The sequence below is a fragment of the Sturnira hondurensis genome, unplaced genomic scaffold, assembly GCF_014824575.4.
Source record: "Sturnira hondurensis isolate 20B ecotype Veracruz unplaced genomic scaffold, ASM1482457v3 Scaffold0023504, whole genome shotgun sequence".
Lineage (NCBI taxonomy): Eukaryota > Metazoa > Chordata > Mammalia > Chiroptera > Phyllostomidae > Sturnira > Sturnira hondurensis.
The window spans coordinates 352,352-365,018 of NW_028096135.1; the positions used below are offsets into that span (position 1 = coordinate 352,352).

The following is a 12,667-nucleotide window of genomic DNA, read 5'->3' on the forward strand; positions in this document are numbered from 1 at the left end:
AACTTGGTGGGGGGAAGGAAGTTCAGAGGGCAAGCGGGAGCACCATTCTCCATCTGCAGTACTGTAGTAGTCCTTCTTTGGTGATTTTATTTTAAATATTTGATTATAAAAACAAAACACAATTTAGGAAAGATACAAATTCATACCCATAATCACTTCAACTAACAGTATAACTGTGTTTTCTTATTCTCTTCTGTGCTGTTCATGTACATAACAGAAGCAGTAGTAAACAATTTTATCCTGCTTTAAAAAATTAAGTAATATGTGCTCTGGCTGGTGTAGCTCAGTGGATTGAGTGCGGGCCTGTGAACCAAAGGGTCGCTGGTTTGATTCCCAGTCAGGACACATGCCTGGGCTGTGGGCCAGGTCCCCAGTGGAGGGACCATGAAAGGCAACCGCACATTGATGTCTCTCTCTCTCCCCCCCTTTTTCTCTCCCTTCCCTTCTCTCTAAAATTGAATAAATAAAATAATTTTTAATTTATTAAAATTAAGAAATTTTAAGAAAAAATAACATTTCTTGAAAAAATAAAAAATTAAGTAATATGTTATCAAGATTTAAAACTTTTTCTCTTTAGTTTACATTAGAAACATTTTCTCATGTGCCTTAATCACTTTGAGAACTTTCTTCTAGTCCACTGGGTGGCTGTACTGTAATTTCCTTAGATACTTCACTTTCATTTGATGGCTGGGCTCTCTAATTTTCATGAAATGTCTCCTAAATCAAAGCAGTGCTCAGGGGAGGCACAATCTCTGCAGCAGCACCCGGGAGGGGGAAATCTGGCCAGTGGTCAGGTGGGGGGGGTGATCATTTACATTCCCAGAAGTGGATCTGCATAGCATGGTTTGTCTATGTTCCCAGGAAGAGAGTCTCCTTCTCAAAGTAGAAAACGGGGCTCTGAACCCGATATTAGTATTTTTTTATTCCTTGCTTCTCCATTTTGCCTTTAGGGCCATTGTGACATCCTAGGGCAGAAAGCAAATGGACCTGGGTTGAGAAGTGAGTGAGGAAGTCCAGAAGTGGAAACAACCAGTATAGCCTCGTGGCTTAATAACTTTGAATGAGAAGGGAGCTACAGAAAGAGGGTGATAGGTCAAAATAACTTCAGATCCAAGAAGAAGTGTTGTTTTATAAGCTGGAAAGGAGATGATGAAAAGGGTGGAAAGCAGGGGAGATCCCTTAGGGAGGACTGGGGGGGATTGTGTTTCAAGCTGCAATATCTGGAGCACATTTACTTAGAGCACAATTTATATGAGCAACACTAGATGTTGTGACTTAAGAACATTCTAATAGTTAACAGTATAAGTTTAAATAAAACTGAAGTACTCTTCTTTCCAAGTTACGAAAACTTTAAATATACTTCCAAAAACCCCTGACCATAGCCTATAGATCTGTTTTTAAAATATCTCCACCTGTCATTTCTCCATTTTCAAACTTCAATATTCTGGGGTTGGTGGTTTGAGACATGGGACATAATGTTAGGGAAAATGGTGATAGGAATGTTTTATGTTGGATTTTGCCTCTTGAAGTTTACATTTGTTCTGGGCAGATGGGGAATTTCCTGATATGTCCCATCTCCTATTGTCAGCCCTTAAGGATTTCGTGGGAGAAAACCCTCTCTCTGCACTAAAGGCAGCTAGGGTTTCAGCAGACACCATGGTCCATGGTGAGGGCCTTGGGTTTGTCAGGTGTCTGGGTTCTTGTGTGCAGATACAACACGGCTGCCCAAGAAGAATGAAGAAGACGGGAGGGAGTACCACTTCATCTCCACGGAAGAGATGACAAGGAGCATCTCTGCCAATGAGTTCTTGGAGTTTGGCAGCTACCAGGGCAATATGTTTGGCACCAAATTTGAAACCGTGCACCAGATTCATAAGCAGGATAAGATTGCCATCCTGGACATCGAGCCTCAGGTGGGTAGGCATGGAAAGGCAGGAGTGGATGGGGAGGGGGTGCTGAAGAGCAAAGCTCATGGGAATCTTTGGGGAGCTCAGATTTGCTTCATGTACTTTCAGTGGGGTCATATGGAAGAAGAACAGTAGTACTGGAAATGATGGAGGTGGTGCTGGGGTCAGTGAAGCCCAGAGATGCTTACTAGCAGGAATGCATCATGACAGCTAACTTTTTTTAAAAAATATTTTCTTCCTTTCTCTTCCTCTTTTCTAGACTCTAAAGATTGTTCGGACAGCAGAACTTTCACCTTTCATTGTGTTTATCGCACCTACTGACCAGGGCACTCAGGTAGGAAGGGGGGATTGTGCAGGGTGGGTAGGGGTTCACTCGCTAGGCCTGTCCAGACTGTGACATCAGTCCAGATCATTACCCAGAGCACTGGCTGTAGCTCCGCTTCAGCTTGTGACCAAATCCCCTATGAGTTTGCTGATTACCGCTATCCTTCCTGCAAGGCCAAGAAGCCAAAGGACATATATATTATGTACATTTGATTCACTCAGCAGACACTAGCTGGACCACTAGCTGGACAATGACCATGCTAGGTAGCGGGGACACAGTCAATGTTCCAGAAGTGCCCAGGGTCCAGCGGCAGAGATGGACAATTGGGTAAATCTTGACACTTTGGTATGATGTGGGCTCAAGTAGGGTGAGCAGGGGGTACTGTGAAGGAGACTGAACCCACCCTGTGGTGCGGGGTGGATGTGTGAAGCATGGGAAAGCAGAAAGGAGGCCAGGAATATAGTGAAAGGTCTCCTCTGCTCCCCACTCTGCAGTTCCTACCTGCTGCACATCCACCACACACACACTTTGCTGCACCCTGCTTTTTCACTGAACACGATGATCTTCCTGAATCAGTGTGTGGAGAGCTTCTTCAGTCTCAGTGCCTGCATGGTCTCCCATTGTGTGTATGCGGCATTGTTTTGTGTCACTATTCCCTTAGAGCCATTTGGGTTGTTTTAGAACTTGGACTATTATAAATAACATGGCAACCAATGGCCCTGTACAAGTGGCATTTCACAGGTGTGCAAATCTGTCGGTAGGAAAAATTCCAGGCAGGATTTCTGGGTCCAAGCATGCACGCTTTGGGAATTGGGAATTCAGACAGAGATGATTTACCTCGGAGAATGCTTGCTTCCCTGTGCCAGGATCATATTTTCCAAACTTTCATTTTTGGCCAGCCTAATAAAGGGAAATAGTATGAGTCTCATTGTACTTTTATCTTTTTAAAAAAGATTTTATTTAGTTATTTTTAGAGATAGGGGAAGGGGAGAGAAAGAGAGGGAGAGAGACATCGATGTACGAGAGAAACATCAATTGGTTGTCTCTCACACACACTCGGCCGGGCACCTGACTGCCACCTGGGCCCTGACCGGGAAAGAAACTGGTTACCTTACAGTTTGCAGGCCGGTGCTCAACCCATGGAGCCACACCAGCCAGGGCTGTATTTTATCTTGTATTATAGGCAGTTGAATATTTTGTCACTTTTTAAAAAGATTTTATTTATTTGGTTTTAGAGAGAGGGGAAGAGAGGGAGAAAGAGGGAGAGAAACATCAATGTGTGGTTGCCTCTCACATGCCCCCTACTGGGGACCGGGCCTGCAAACCAGGCATGTGCCCTCACCAGGAATCGAACTGGTGGCCCTTCAGTTCACAGGGCAGCACTCAATCCAGTGAGCCACACCAGCCAGCCAGGGCTTTTGTCAGACTCCTTTTTTTTTTTTTTAGATTTTTATTTATTTATTTATTTATTTATGTATTTATCTTTAGAGGGGAAGGAGAGAGGGAGAGAATCATCAATGTATGTTTGCCTTTCATGCGTCCCCTGCTGGGAGTTGGCCTGCAGGGAACTGGCCTGCAACCCATGCATGTGCCCTGACTGGGAATCAAACTGCGGTTGTTTGGTTCACAGGCCACGCTCAATCCACTGAGCTACACCAGGCAGGGCTTGTCAGACTCTTAAGGGCCATTTGTATTACCTTTTCTGTTGATACCTGGTCATGTTCTTAGCTTATTGTTCTCCTGATTATTGGCCTTTTTGTTATTGATTTCTAGGAACTCTGTATTAATTATCCCTTTGTGGTATCAGTAACAATTTTTTAAAACAATTTGGCATGTCTTTTGGTGTTTATTGCTACAGAAATACTTTTACTTTTATGGAGTTAAATTATCAATCTTTTCATGGCCACTTGTTTTTGGGTTCTAGAAAGAGACCTGGCATTGTCAGTCACACTTAACCTTGTCCTGGGATTGCAGCTCTGGGGGCTGCTGAAAGGGCTCTCCATGCTCAAAGGCAAGAACTGGGAGATGGCTGCTGGTCTTCCAGAGCGTTATGATTAGTTTGAGGGTTACTTTGAGATCCTCTGATAATTGTTCTTAATTGATTGCCCCTCTGTGCCCTTCTCTGTTAACATTCTTTTTTTCCCCAATTTTTCTATTTAATTATTTTTCAAGTACAGTTTTCTGTCTATTACTCCCATCCCATCCCACCCCCGTGCCCCCCCACTCCCTCCCATTTCCACCCTTCTCAGTTGTTGTCCATGTATCCTTTATATATGTTCCTCTACATCCCTCCCCTATTTCCCCTGAAATTCCCTCCCCTCTCCCCTCTGATCACTGTCAGCCTGTTCTCTATTTCAGTGTCTTTGGTTATATTTTGCTTGCTTGTTTGTTTTGTTGTTTAGCTTCCTGTTAAAGGTGAGATCATATGGTATTTGTCCTTCAACACCTGGCTTATTTCACTCAGCATAATGCTTTCCAGTTCCATCCATGATGTTGCAAAAGGTAGGAGCTCCTTCTTTCTTTCTGCAGCATAAAATTCCATTGTGTATATGTACCATAGTTTTTTGATCCATTCATTTACTGACGGGCACCTAGGTTGCTTCCAACTCTTGGCTATTGTAAATTGTGCTGCTATGAACATTGGGGTGCATAGGTTCTTTGGGATTGGTGTTTTAGGGTTCTTAGGATACAATCCCAGCAGTGGAATTGCTGGGTCAAAAGGCAAGTCCAATTTTAGTTTTCTGAGAAAATTCCATACTGTTTTCCATAATGGTTGTACCAGTCTGCAATCCCACCAACAGTGGACCAGAGTCCCCTTTTCCCCACACCCTCTCCAACATTTGTTGTTTATTGCTTTGTTTATGATAGCCATTCTCACCGGTGTAAAGTGGTATCTCATTGTAGTTTTAATTTGCATCTCTCTGATAGCTAGTGATATTGAGCATCTTTTCATGTGTCTCTGGATCCTCTGTATGTCCTCCTTGCAGAAGTGTCTGTTCAAGTCCTTTCCCCATTTTTTAATTGGGTTAGTTGTCTTCTTAGAGTGAAGTCGTGTGAGTTCTTTGTATATTTTGGAGATTAAACCTTTGTCTGAGGTATCATTGGCAAATATGTTTTCCCATACAGTTGGTTGTCTTTTTATTTTAATGCTGTTTTCTTTAGCTGCGCAGAAGCTTTTTATTTTGATGAGATCCCATTTGTTTATTCTTTCCTTTATAGTCCTTGCTCTAGGGGACATATCAGTAAAAATGTTGCTGCGTGAAATATCTGAGATTTTCCTGCCAATGTTCTCCTCTAGGACTTTAATGGTGTCATGGCTTATATTTAAGTCTTTTATCCACCTTGAATTTATTTTGGTGTATGATGTAAGTTGGTGCTCGAGTTTCATTTTTTTGCATGTAGCTGTCCAGTTCTCCCAACACCATTTGTTGAAGAGGCTATCTTTACCCCATTTTATGATACTGCCCCCTTTGTCGAATATTAATTGACTGTAGAGATTTGGGTTTATTTCTGGGCTCTCTATTCTGTTCCATTGGTCTATGTGCCTGTTTTTATGCCAGTACCAGGCTGTTTTGATTACAGTGGCCTTGTAATACAGTTTGATATCAGGTATTGTGATCCCTCCTACTTTGTTCTTCTTTCTTAACATTGCAGCTGCTATTCGGGGTCTTTTATGGTTCCATATAAATTTTTGAAGTGTTTGTTCTATGTCTGTGAAATATGCCATTGGTACTTTAATAGGTATTGCATTGAATCTGTAAATTGCTTTGGGTAGTATGGACATTTTGATGATGTTAATTCTTCCAATCCATGAACACGGTATACGTCTCCATTTGTTTGTGTCTTCCTTGATTTCTGTCTTCAGTGTTGTGTAATTTTCTGCATACAGGTCTTTAACCTCCTTGGTTAGATTTATTCCCAGATATTTTATTTTTCTTTTTGCTATATCGAATGGGATTTTTTTCTTGATTTCTGCTTCTGCTGATTCATTGTTAGTATACAGAAATGCCTTTGATTTCTGGATATTGACTTTGTATCCCGCTGTTTTGCCAAATTCATTTATTAGTTCCAGCAGTTTTTTGGTAGAGTCTATAGGATTTTCCATGTACACTATCATGTCATCTGCAAACAGTGACAGTTTTGTTTCCTCCTTTCCGATTTGGATGCCTTTTATTTCCTTTTCTTGTCTGATCGCTGTGGCTAGAACTTCCAATACTATATTAAATAGAAGTGGTGAAAGTGGACAACCTTGTCTTGTTCCTGATCTTAGTGGAAAAGCTTTCAGTTTTTGCCCATTCAGTATGATGTTGGCTGTAGGTCTTTCATATATGGCCTTTATTATATTGAGGAATGCTCCCTCTATTCCCACTTTGCTGAGTACCTTTATCATAAATGGGTGTTGTACCTTATCAAAAGCTTTTTCCGCGTCTATTGATATGACCATGTGGTTTTTGTCCTTGCTTTTGTTTATGTGGTGTATTACATTTACTGATTTGCGGATATTGAACCATCCTTGCATCCCTGGGATGAATCCCACTTGGTCATGGTGTATGATCTTTTTGATGTATTGTTGGATGCGATTTGCCAATATTTTGTTGAGGATTTTAGCATCTATGTTCATCAGTGATATTGGCCTGTAATTTTCTTTCTTTGTTGTGTCTCTCTCTGGTTTTGGAATTAGGATAATGCTCGCTTCATAAAAAGAGTTTGGGAGTTTCCCATCATTTTGGATTTTTTGGAATAGTCTGTGAAGAATAGGGGTTAGCTCTTCCTTAAACGCTTTGTAGAATTCTCCTGTGAAACCATCTGGTCCGGGGCTTTTGTGTGATGGGAGTTTTTTGATTACTGCTTCAATTTCATTTGCTGTTATTGGTCTGTTCAGGCTTTCTACTTCTTCTTCATTGAGTTTTGGAAGATTATATTTTTCTAGAAATTTGTCCATTTCACCTAGGTTTTCAAATTTCTTGGCATACAGTTCTTCATAGTAATTCCTTACAATCCCTTCTATTTCTGTGGTATCAGTTGTAATCTCTCCTCTTTCATTTCTGATTGTGTTTATTTGTGTCCTCTCTCTTCTTTTCTTAATGAGCCTACTTAAAGGCTTGTCTATTTTGTTTATCTTTTCAAAAAACCAACTCTTGGATTCATTGATCCTTATAATTGTGCTTTTGGTCTCTATGTCATTTAATTCTGCTCTGATCTTGGTTATTTCCTTCCTTGTACTTGCTCTGGGCTGTCTTTGTTGTTGTTCTTCGAGTTCTTGCAGGCGTCGGGTTAGGTTGTTTGTTTGAAATGTTTCTATTTTCTTTAGGTAAGCCTGTATTGCTATGAACTTCCCTCTCAGGACTGCCTTGGCCGTGTCCCATAAGTTTTGGGTTGTTGTGAGTTCATTTTCATTTGTTTCCAGAAACTTTTTGATTTCTTCCCTAATTTCAATCTTGACCCATTCGTTGTTTAATAGCATACCATTCAGTCTCCATGATTTTGGGTGTTTTGGGTTTTTTCCTTTGGGGTTGGTTTCTAATTTCAGTCCCTTGTGGTCAGAGAAAATGCTTGGTATGATTTCAATTTTCTTGAATTTGTTGAGGCTCATTTTGTGTCCTATCATGTGGTCTATCTTTGAAAATGTTCCATGTGCATTTGAAAAGAATGTGTATTTAGCTTCTTTGGGATGAAGCGCTCTATATATATCAGTCAAGTCCATTTCTTCTAGAGTTTCATTTAATGCTGCTATATCTTTGTTGATATTTTGTTTGGAAGATCTGTCCATTTTTGACAGTGGGGTGTTAAAATCCCCTACTATAATTGTGTTGCTGTCAATATCTTTCTTGAAGTCTTCTAGGATTTTTCTTATATATTTGGGTGCTCCTATGTTGGGTGCATATATATTTATGATGTTAATGTCTTCGTGCTGGATTCTTCCCTTGAGCAATATGAAGTGACCTTCTGGGTCTCTCTTTATGGCCCTTTTTTTGAAGTCTATTTTGTCTGATATTAGAATTGCTACCCCGGCTTTTTTTTCTTGTCCATTTGCTTGGAAAATTTGTTTCCAGCCTTTCACTTTTAGTCTGTGATGGTCTTTTGTCCTGAGGTGGGTCTCCTGTAGGCAGCATATGTGTGGGTCATGCTTTCTTATCCATTCAGCTATTCTATGTCTTTTGATTGGAGCATTTAATCCATTTACATTCAAGGTTATTATTGATAGGGACTTATTCATTGCCATTTTTGTACCACAGTTCCTCTCTGTCTCTCTCTTTTCCTTCCTTTCCTTAAAGCAGCCCTTTTAGTATTTCTTGTAGAGCTGGTTTGGTGGAGGCATATTCTTTTAGACTTCTTTTGTCTTGGAAGCTCTTTATTTGGCCTTCTATCTTGATTGAGAGCCTTGCTGGGTAAAGTAGCCTTGGTTGTAGGCCTCTGGTTCTCATTACTTGAAATATTTCTTGCCATTCTCTTCTTGCTTGGAGTGTTTCCATTGAGAAGTCAGTAGCTAACCTTATTGGGGCTCCCTTGTATGTTACTTCCTTTTTCTCCCTTGCTGCCTTTAGGATTCTCTCTTTGTCTTGAAATTTTGCCATTTTAATGATGATGTGTCTTGAAGTGGGCCTCTTTGGGTTCCTCTTGAATGGGACTCTCTGTGATTCCTGGATTCGTGTAACTTTTTCTCTCATCAAATTAGGAAAATTTTCCATCATTACTCTTTCAAATAGGTTTTCTATCCCTTGTTCTTCTTCTTCTCCTTCTGGTATTCCTATTATTCGGATATTATTACGTTTCATATTATCTTGCATTTCTCTTAGTCCATCTTCATTCTTTTTGAGCCTCTTTTCCCTTTCTTGCTCTTTCTGGGAGATTCTTTCTACTGTGTCCTCCAACTCACTGATCCGATCTTCTGCCTCATCGATCCTGCTTTTCATTCCTTCTACTGTGTTCTTCAGTTCCGAAATTGTATTCTTCATTTCCTCTTGTCCTTTGGTGATAGTTTCTATTTCCTTTTTCATGTTGATATAGTTTGCGGAGAGCTCATGGTAGCTCCCCTCTAGTTTCTGGTAGCTCATTGTGAGCTCTTTGAATTTCCTGATAACTAGTGCTTTGAATTCAATATCTGATAGCTGACTTGCCTCTCTTTCATCTAACATTATTTCTGAGACTTCCACCTTTTCTTTCATTTGGGCATTGTTTCTTTGTCTTCCCATTGCTTATGAGACTCTTCTTGTTAGCTTCAGCTTCTTAAATTGATCTGTTCTGACTCCCTAGATTTATGGTGTGAACTTCTGTGGTAGAATATCTGTGAAATTCAGTGGTGCAGTCTCCTGCAGGTATCTTGATGTTCTCCGCTTCCACCTACTCCTTTCTTTGAGTGTGGATGATGAGTTGGAGGGGGAGGCAAAATGGTTTATGACAGCAGGAGAGTACTTTATGATATTTATAGTCACGGCTGGTAGAGAAGAGATAGAAGATCTTTAGGCTCTATATAGTGTTAACTATAATCTTCAACCCAATTTGTCACTTTAAAGAAAGTATAGACCAAAGATAAGTCTCTTGTTGGGGAGGGAAGACTTGTGAGTTGTATCTAGAAAGCAGTGAGGTTGTGGGTGGTCAGATTTTGAGGTAAGGTGAGAGTAAAGAATAGTAAATAGACGTAGCATGTGAGGAAGTAGAGTTAATCACTACAGTAATAGAATTCAGGAACCTGTAAAGTGGGCTAAGACCCGAGAGATGTGTTGTGAAATATTTACAGTGGTATAGAAAGCAACAAACAAACACAAAAAAAGGGCAAGAGAATTGAGAAAAAAGCAATAAATTTGGGGTGAAAGGAAGAAGGACTAAAACAGGAAAAAAGAAAGGAGAGGAACAGAGTACTGAAAGATACAGCAACAATAAAATTTTAAAAAATACGATTACTGAAAAAAGTTTTTAAAAAATTTAAAAAACAAAAAACAAAAACAAAAACAAAAAAACTCCTTCCTTGTTAGTTTCAAACTGTCCAATCCAGTTTTCTGGTTTCCACAGGACCCCTCTGTGGGCTGGGTTGTAGGCCCAGGCGCACGCCCGCCCGCCAGCCAGGCTACCAGACTGGGGTGTGGGCGCCCACCCACCCGACCGGCTGCCTGGGTCCCACGGGATCTTGTACTGGTCCTTTCAAGTCCTGTGGCTGGGTGAGAAGCAAGTCAAGCTGCCTTCACAGGAGAATACCTCAGTCCACTTTCCAGTAATAACTTCTCCAGAAAGCGTGCCTCTCAGCCCAGCCCAATCCCCAACCTGACCGGTCAGGACAATGCTCCTCTCAAATTTCCTGGGCTGGCTGGCTGGTGGGCTGGCAACCACAGAGATCGCAACTGAACATGGCCCCTGTCCTTGCCACCCTCCCTGCACACCCAGGCAGACAGGTCTCTGCCACCCAGCCCCGCCTAGATGGTAAGGGAGGGAGCCAGCTCTTCCAAGGACCCCGCAGCAGGCCCAATGCTCCACTGGGTGCTGGGCTCCCTAGGAGTCCTCCGTGGCACTGGCCGCAGACAGAAGCCTCTATACCCCTAACACAGTGGCAGCAGCGGCTCTGAGGCATTTTGGGCTGGCCGAGGGCAGCCGGCCCTGCCGCTGCTGCTTTTGTCTTTACTCACAGGTGCTGGGCTCCCGATGAGTCCTCTGTGACAGACATCCTGATGCTGGCCGTAGACAGAAGCCTCTGGGCCTGGAAGCTGCAGCAGCAGCTCCGAGGTCTTTATGCACCGGCCAATGGCTGCTGGTCCTGCCACTGCTGCTTTTGACTTTACTCTGGGGTGCCTGGCTCCCGAGGGCAGCCAGCCCTGCGATTGCCGCTTTTGTCTTTACTCACAGGTGCTGGGGTCCAATGAGTCCTCTGTGGCAGACGCCCCTGTCGCTGGACACAGGCGGAAGCCTCTGGGCCCTGACCGCTGCGGCAGCCGGGGCTCCAAGGTCTTTATGCGCCGGCCAATGGCTGCCGCCAGCCTGGCCGCCTCCGTCCTTACTTGTGTCCCTGAGACCCCAACGACCTGTAGCTGTCTAGTTCGTCACTATCTCTGGTCTCTTATTTTCATAAATGCTGGGGAATTGATTGCGCTATTCTTCAGTAAATCTGCCAGGATTTTCTCCCAGGGGTACGAGAACTGGAGTCACCCTGTCATACTCCGCCGCCATTTTTTCTGTGTCTCCTCTGTTAACATTCTAAAGCAGGGTCTTCAGGCTTTGTCTTTAAGCAGGTGACTGGGAGCCAGGCAATGGTGCTAACAGTCAACAACTACTTAAAAGCTACTCCTAGGCCCTGGCTGGTGTAGCTCAGTGAATTGAGGGCGGTTCGATTCCCAGTCAGGGCACATGCCTGGGTTGCAGGCCAGTTCCCAATAGGGGACTCACAAGAAGCAACCATACATTGATATTTCTCTCCTTCTCTCCTTCCCTTCCCCTCTAAAGATAAATAAATAAAAATCTTAATAAAAAAAAAAAGCTGCTCCTAGCCTCTCAGGCTGGGCATGCTGCAGCCTGTTTTCATCAGTGGCTCTCTCTTCTTTGCAGACAGAAGCCCTGCAGCAGCTTCAAAAGGACTCAGAGGCCATCCGCAGCCAGTACGCTCACTACTTTGACCTCTCACTGGTCAATAATGGTGTTGATGAAACCCTTAAGAAATTGCAAGAAGCCTTTGACCAGGCGTGCAGTTCTCCACAGTGGGTGCCCGTCTCCTGGGTTTACTAAGCTTGCAGAATGCAGGGGGGAACTACTGTATGCCCTCTCCAGTATTTGGAACTCTGTTCCCCTTGCTTTAAGACAAACAGGGGCCCTCCAGCTAATTTGTGTCAGCTTCTAGCTCTATGCAACTATCCTAATTAAGCCAGTGGGTGTCAGTCTTGTTCAAGGTGCCGAACGAAGGTCTGGGCTCTGGTTTTCCTGATATATGGGGCCCCATTGATCAGAATTTCTAAACGATCTCTGGAAATTAGGGTCCAGAAGCACTATCCAAATGCAAATGCTAATCAAAAATGGCATATACAGGGAGGAAAAGCAATGGATCCTGTCCCTCTACAGCCTGTGTGCACCTTGAATCACACTGGGCACTACATTTGTCTTTACTTTGAGGAAAACTTTTTTACTGCAACTTTCTAAAATGCCAAAATCAAACAGCTGTGCAATAGAATGATGTCTGCTCTAGGAAAACCCTTAAAAGCAATAAAAATGTTACTGTTAAAATGCCAATGACTTTGTAAGTATTTGGGTTTCCACCCACACGAGCCTCTGCAAAGGGAAATGTCATCAGCTTTAAGTTCATGGAGGATGGCATCCAACACCAGATGCCCCCAAGCCTCTATCTTAAGGGTCTGGTGATCAGAGTAACCCAACGTCTTGTGCATGTTTGAGTGACCACGTGCTGGGCAGGGCCCAATTAGGTGCATTGTGACATGTATGTGTGCATGTACCCATGCAA

The 12,667-nt window shown here is 42.7% G+C and overlaps 1 protein-coding gene across 1 annotated transcript in view; it reads left to right on the forward strand.

The window, feature by feature from the left end:
- The window catches only part of MPP1 (MAGUK p55 scaffold protein 1), a 37,056-nt gene extending 24,624 nt beyond the window's left edge, over nt 1-12,432 (forward strand). Inside the window, exons 10-12 of the mRNA XM_037037837.1 lie at nt 1,711-1,913; nt 2,167-2,241; nt 11,764-12,432. Of these exons, the coding sequence (XP_036893732.1) occupies nt 1,711-1,913; nt 2,167-2,241; nt 11,764-11,940 (455 nt within the window). The 3' untranslated portion in view covers nt 11,941-12,432. The remainder of the gene's footprint in view (nt 1-1,710; nt 1,914-2,166; nt 2,242-11,763) is intronic.
- Nucleotides 12,433-12,667: the final 235 nt, after the last annotated feature.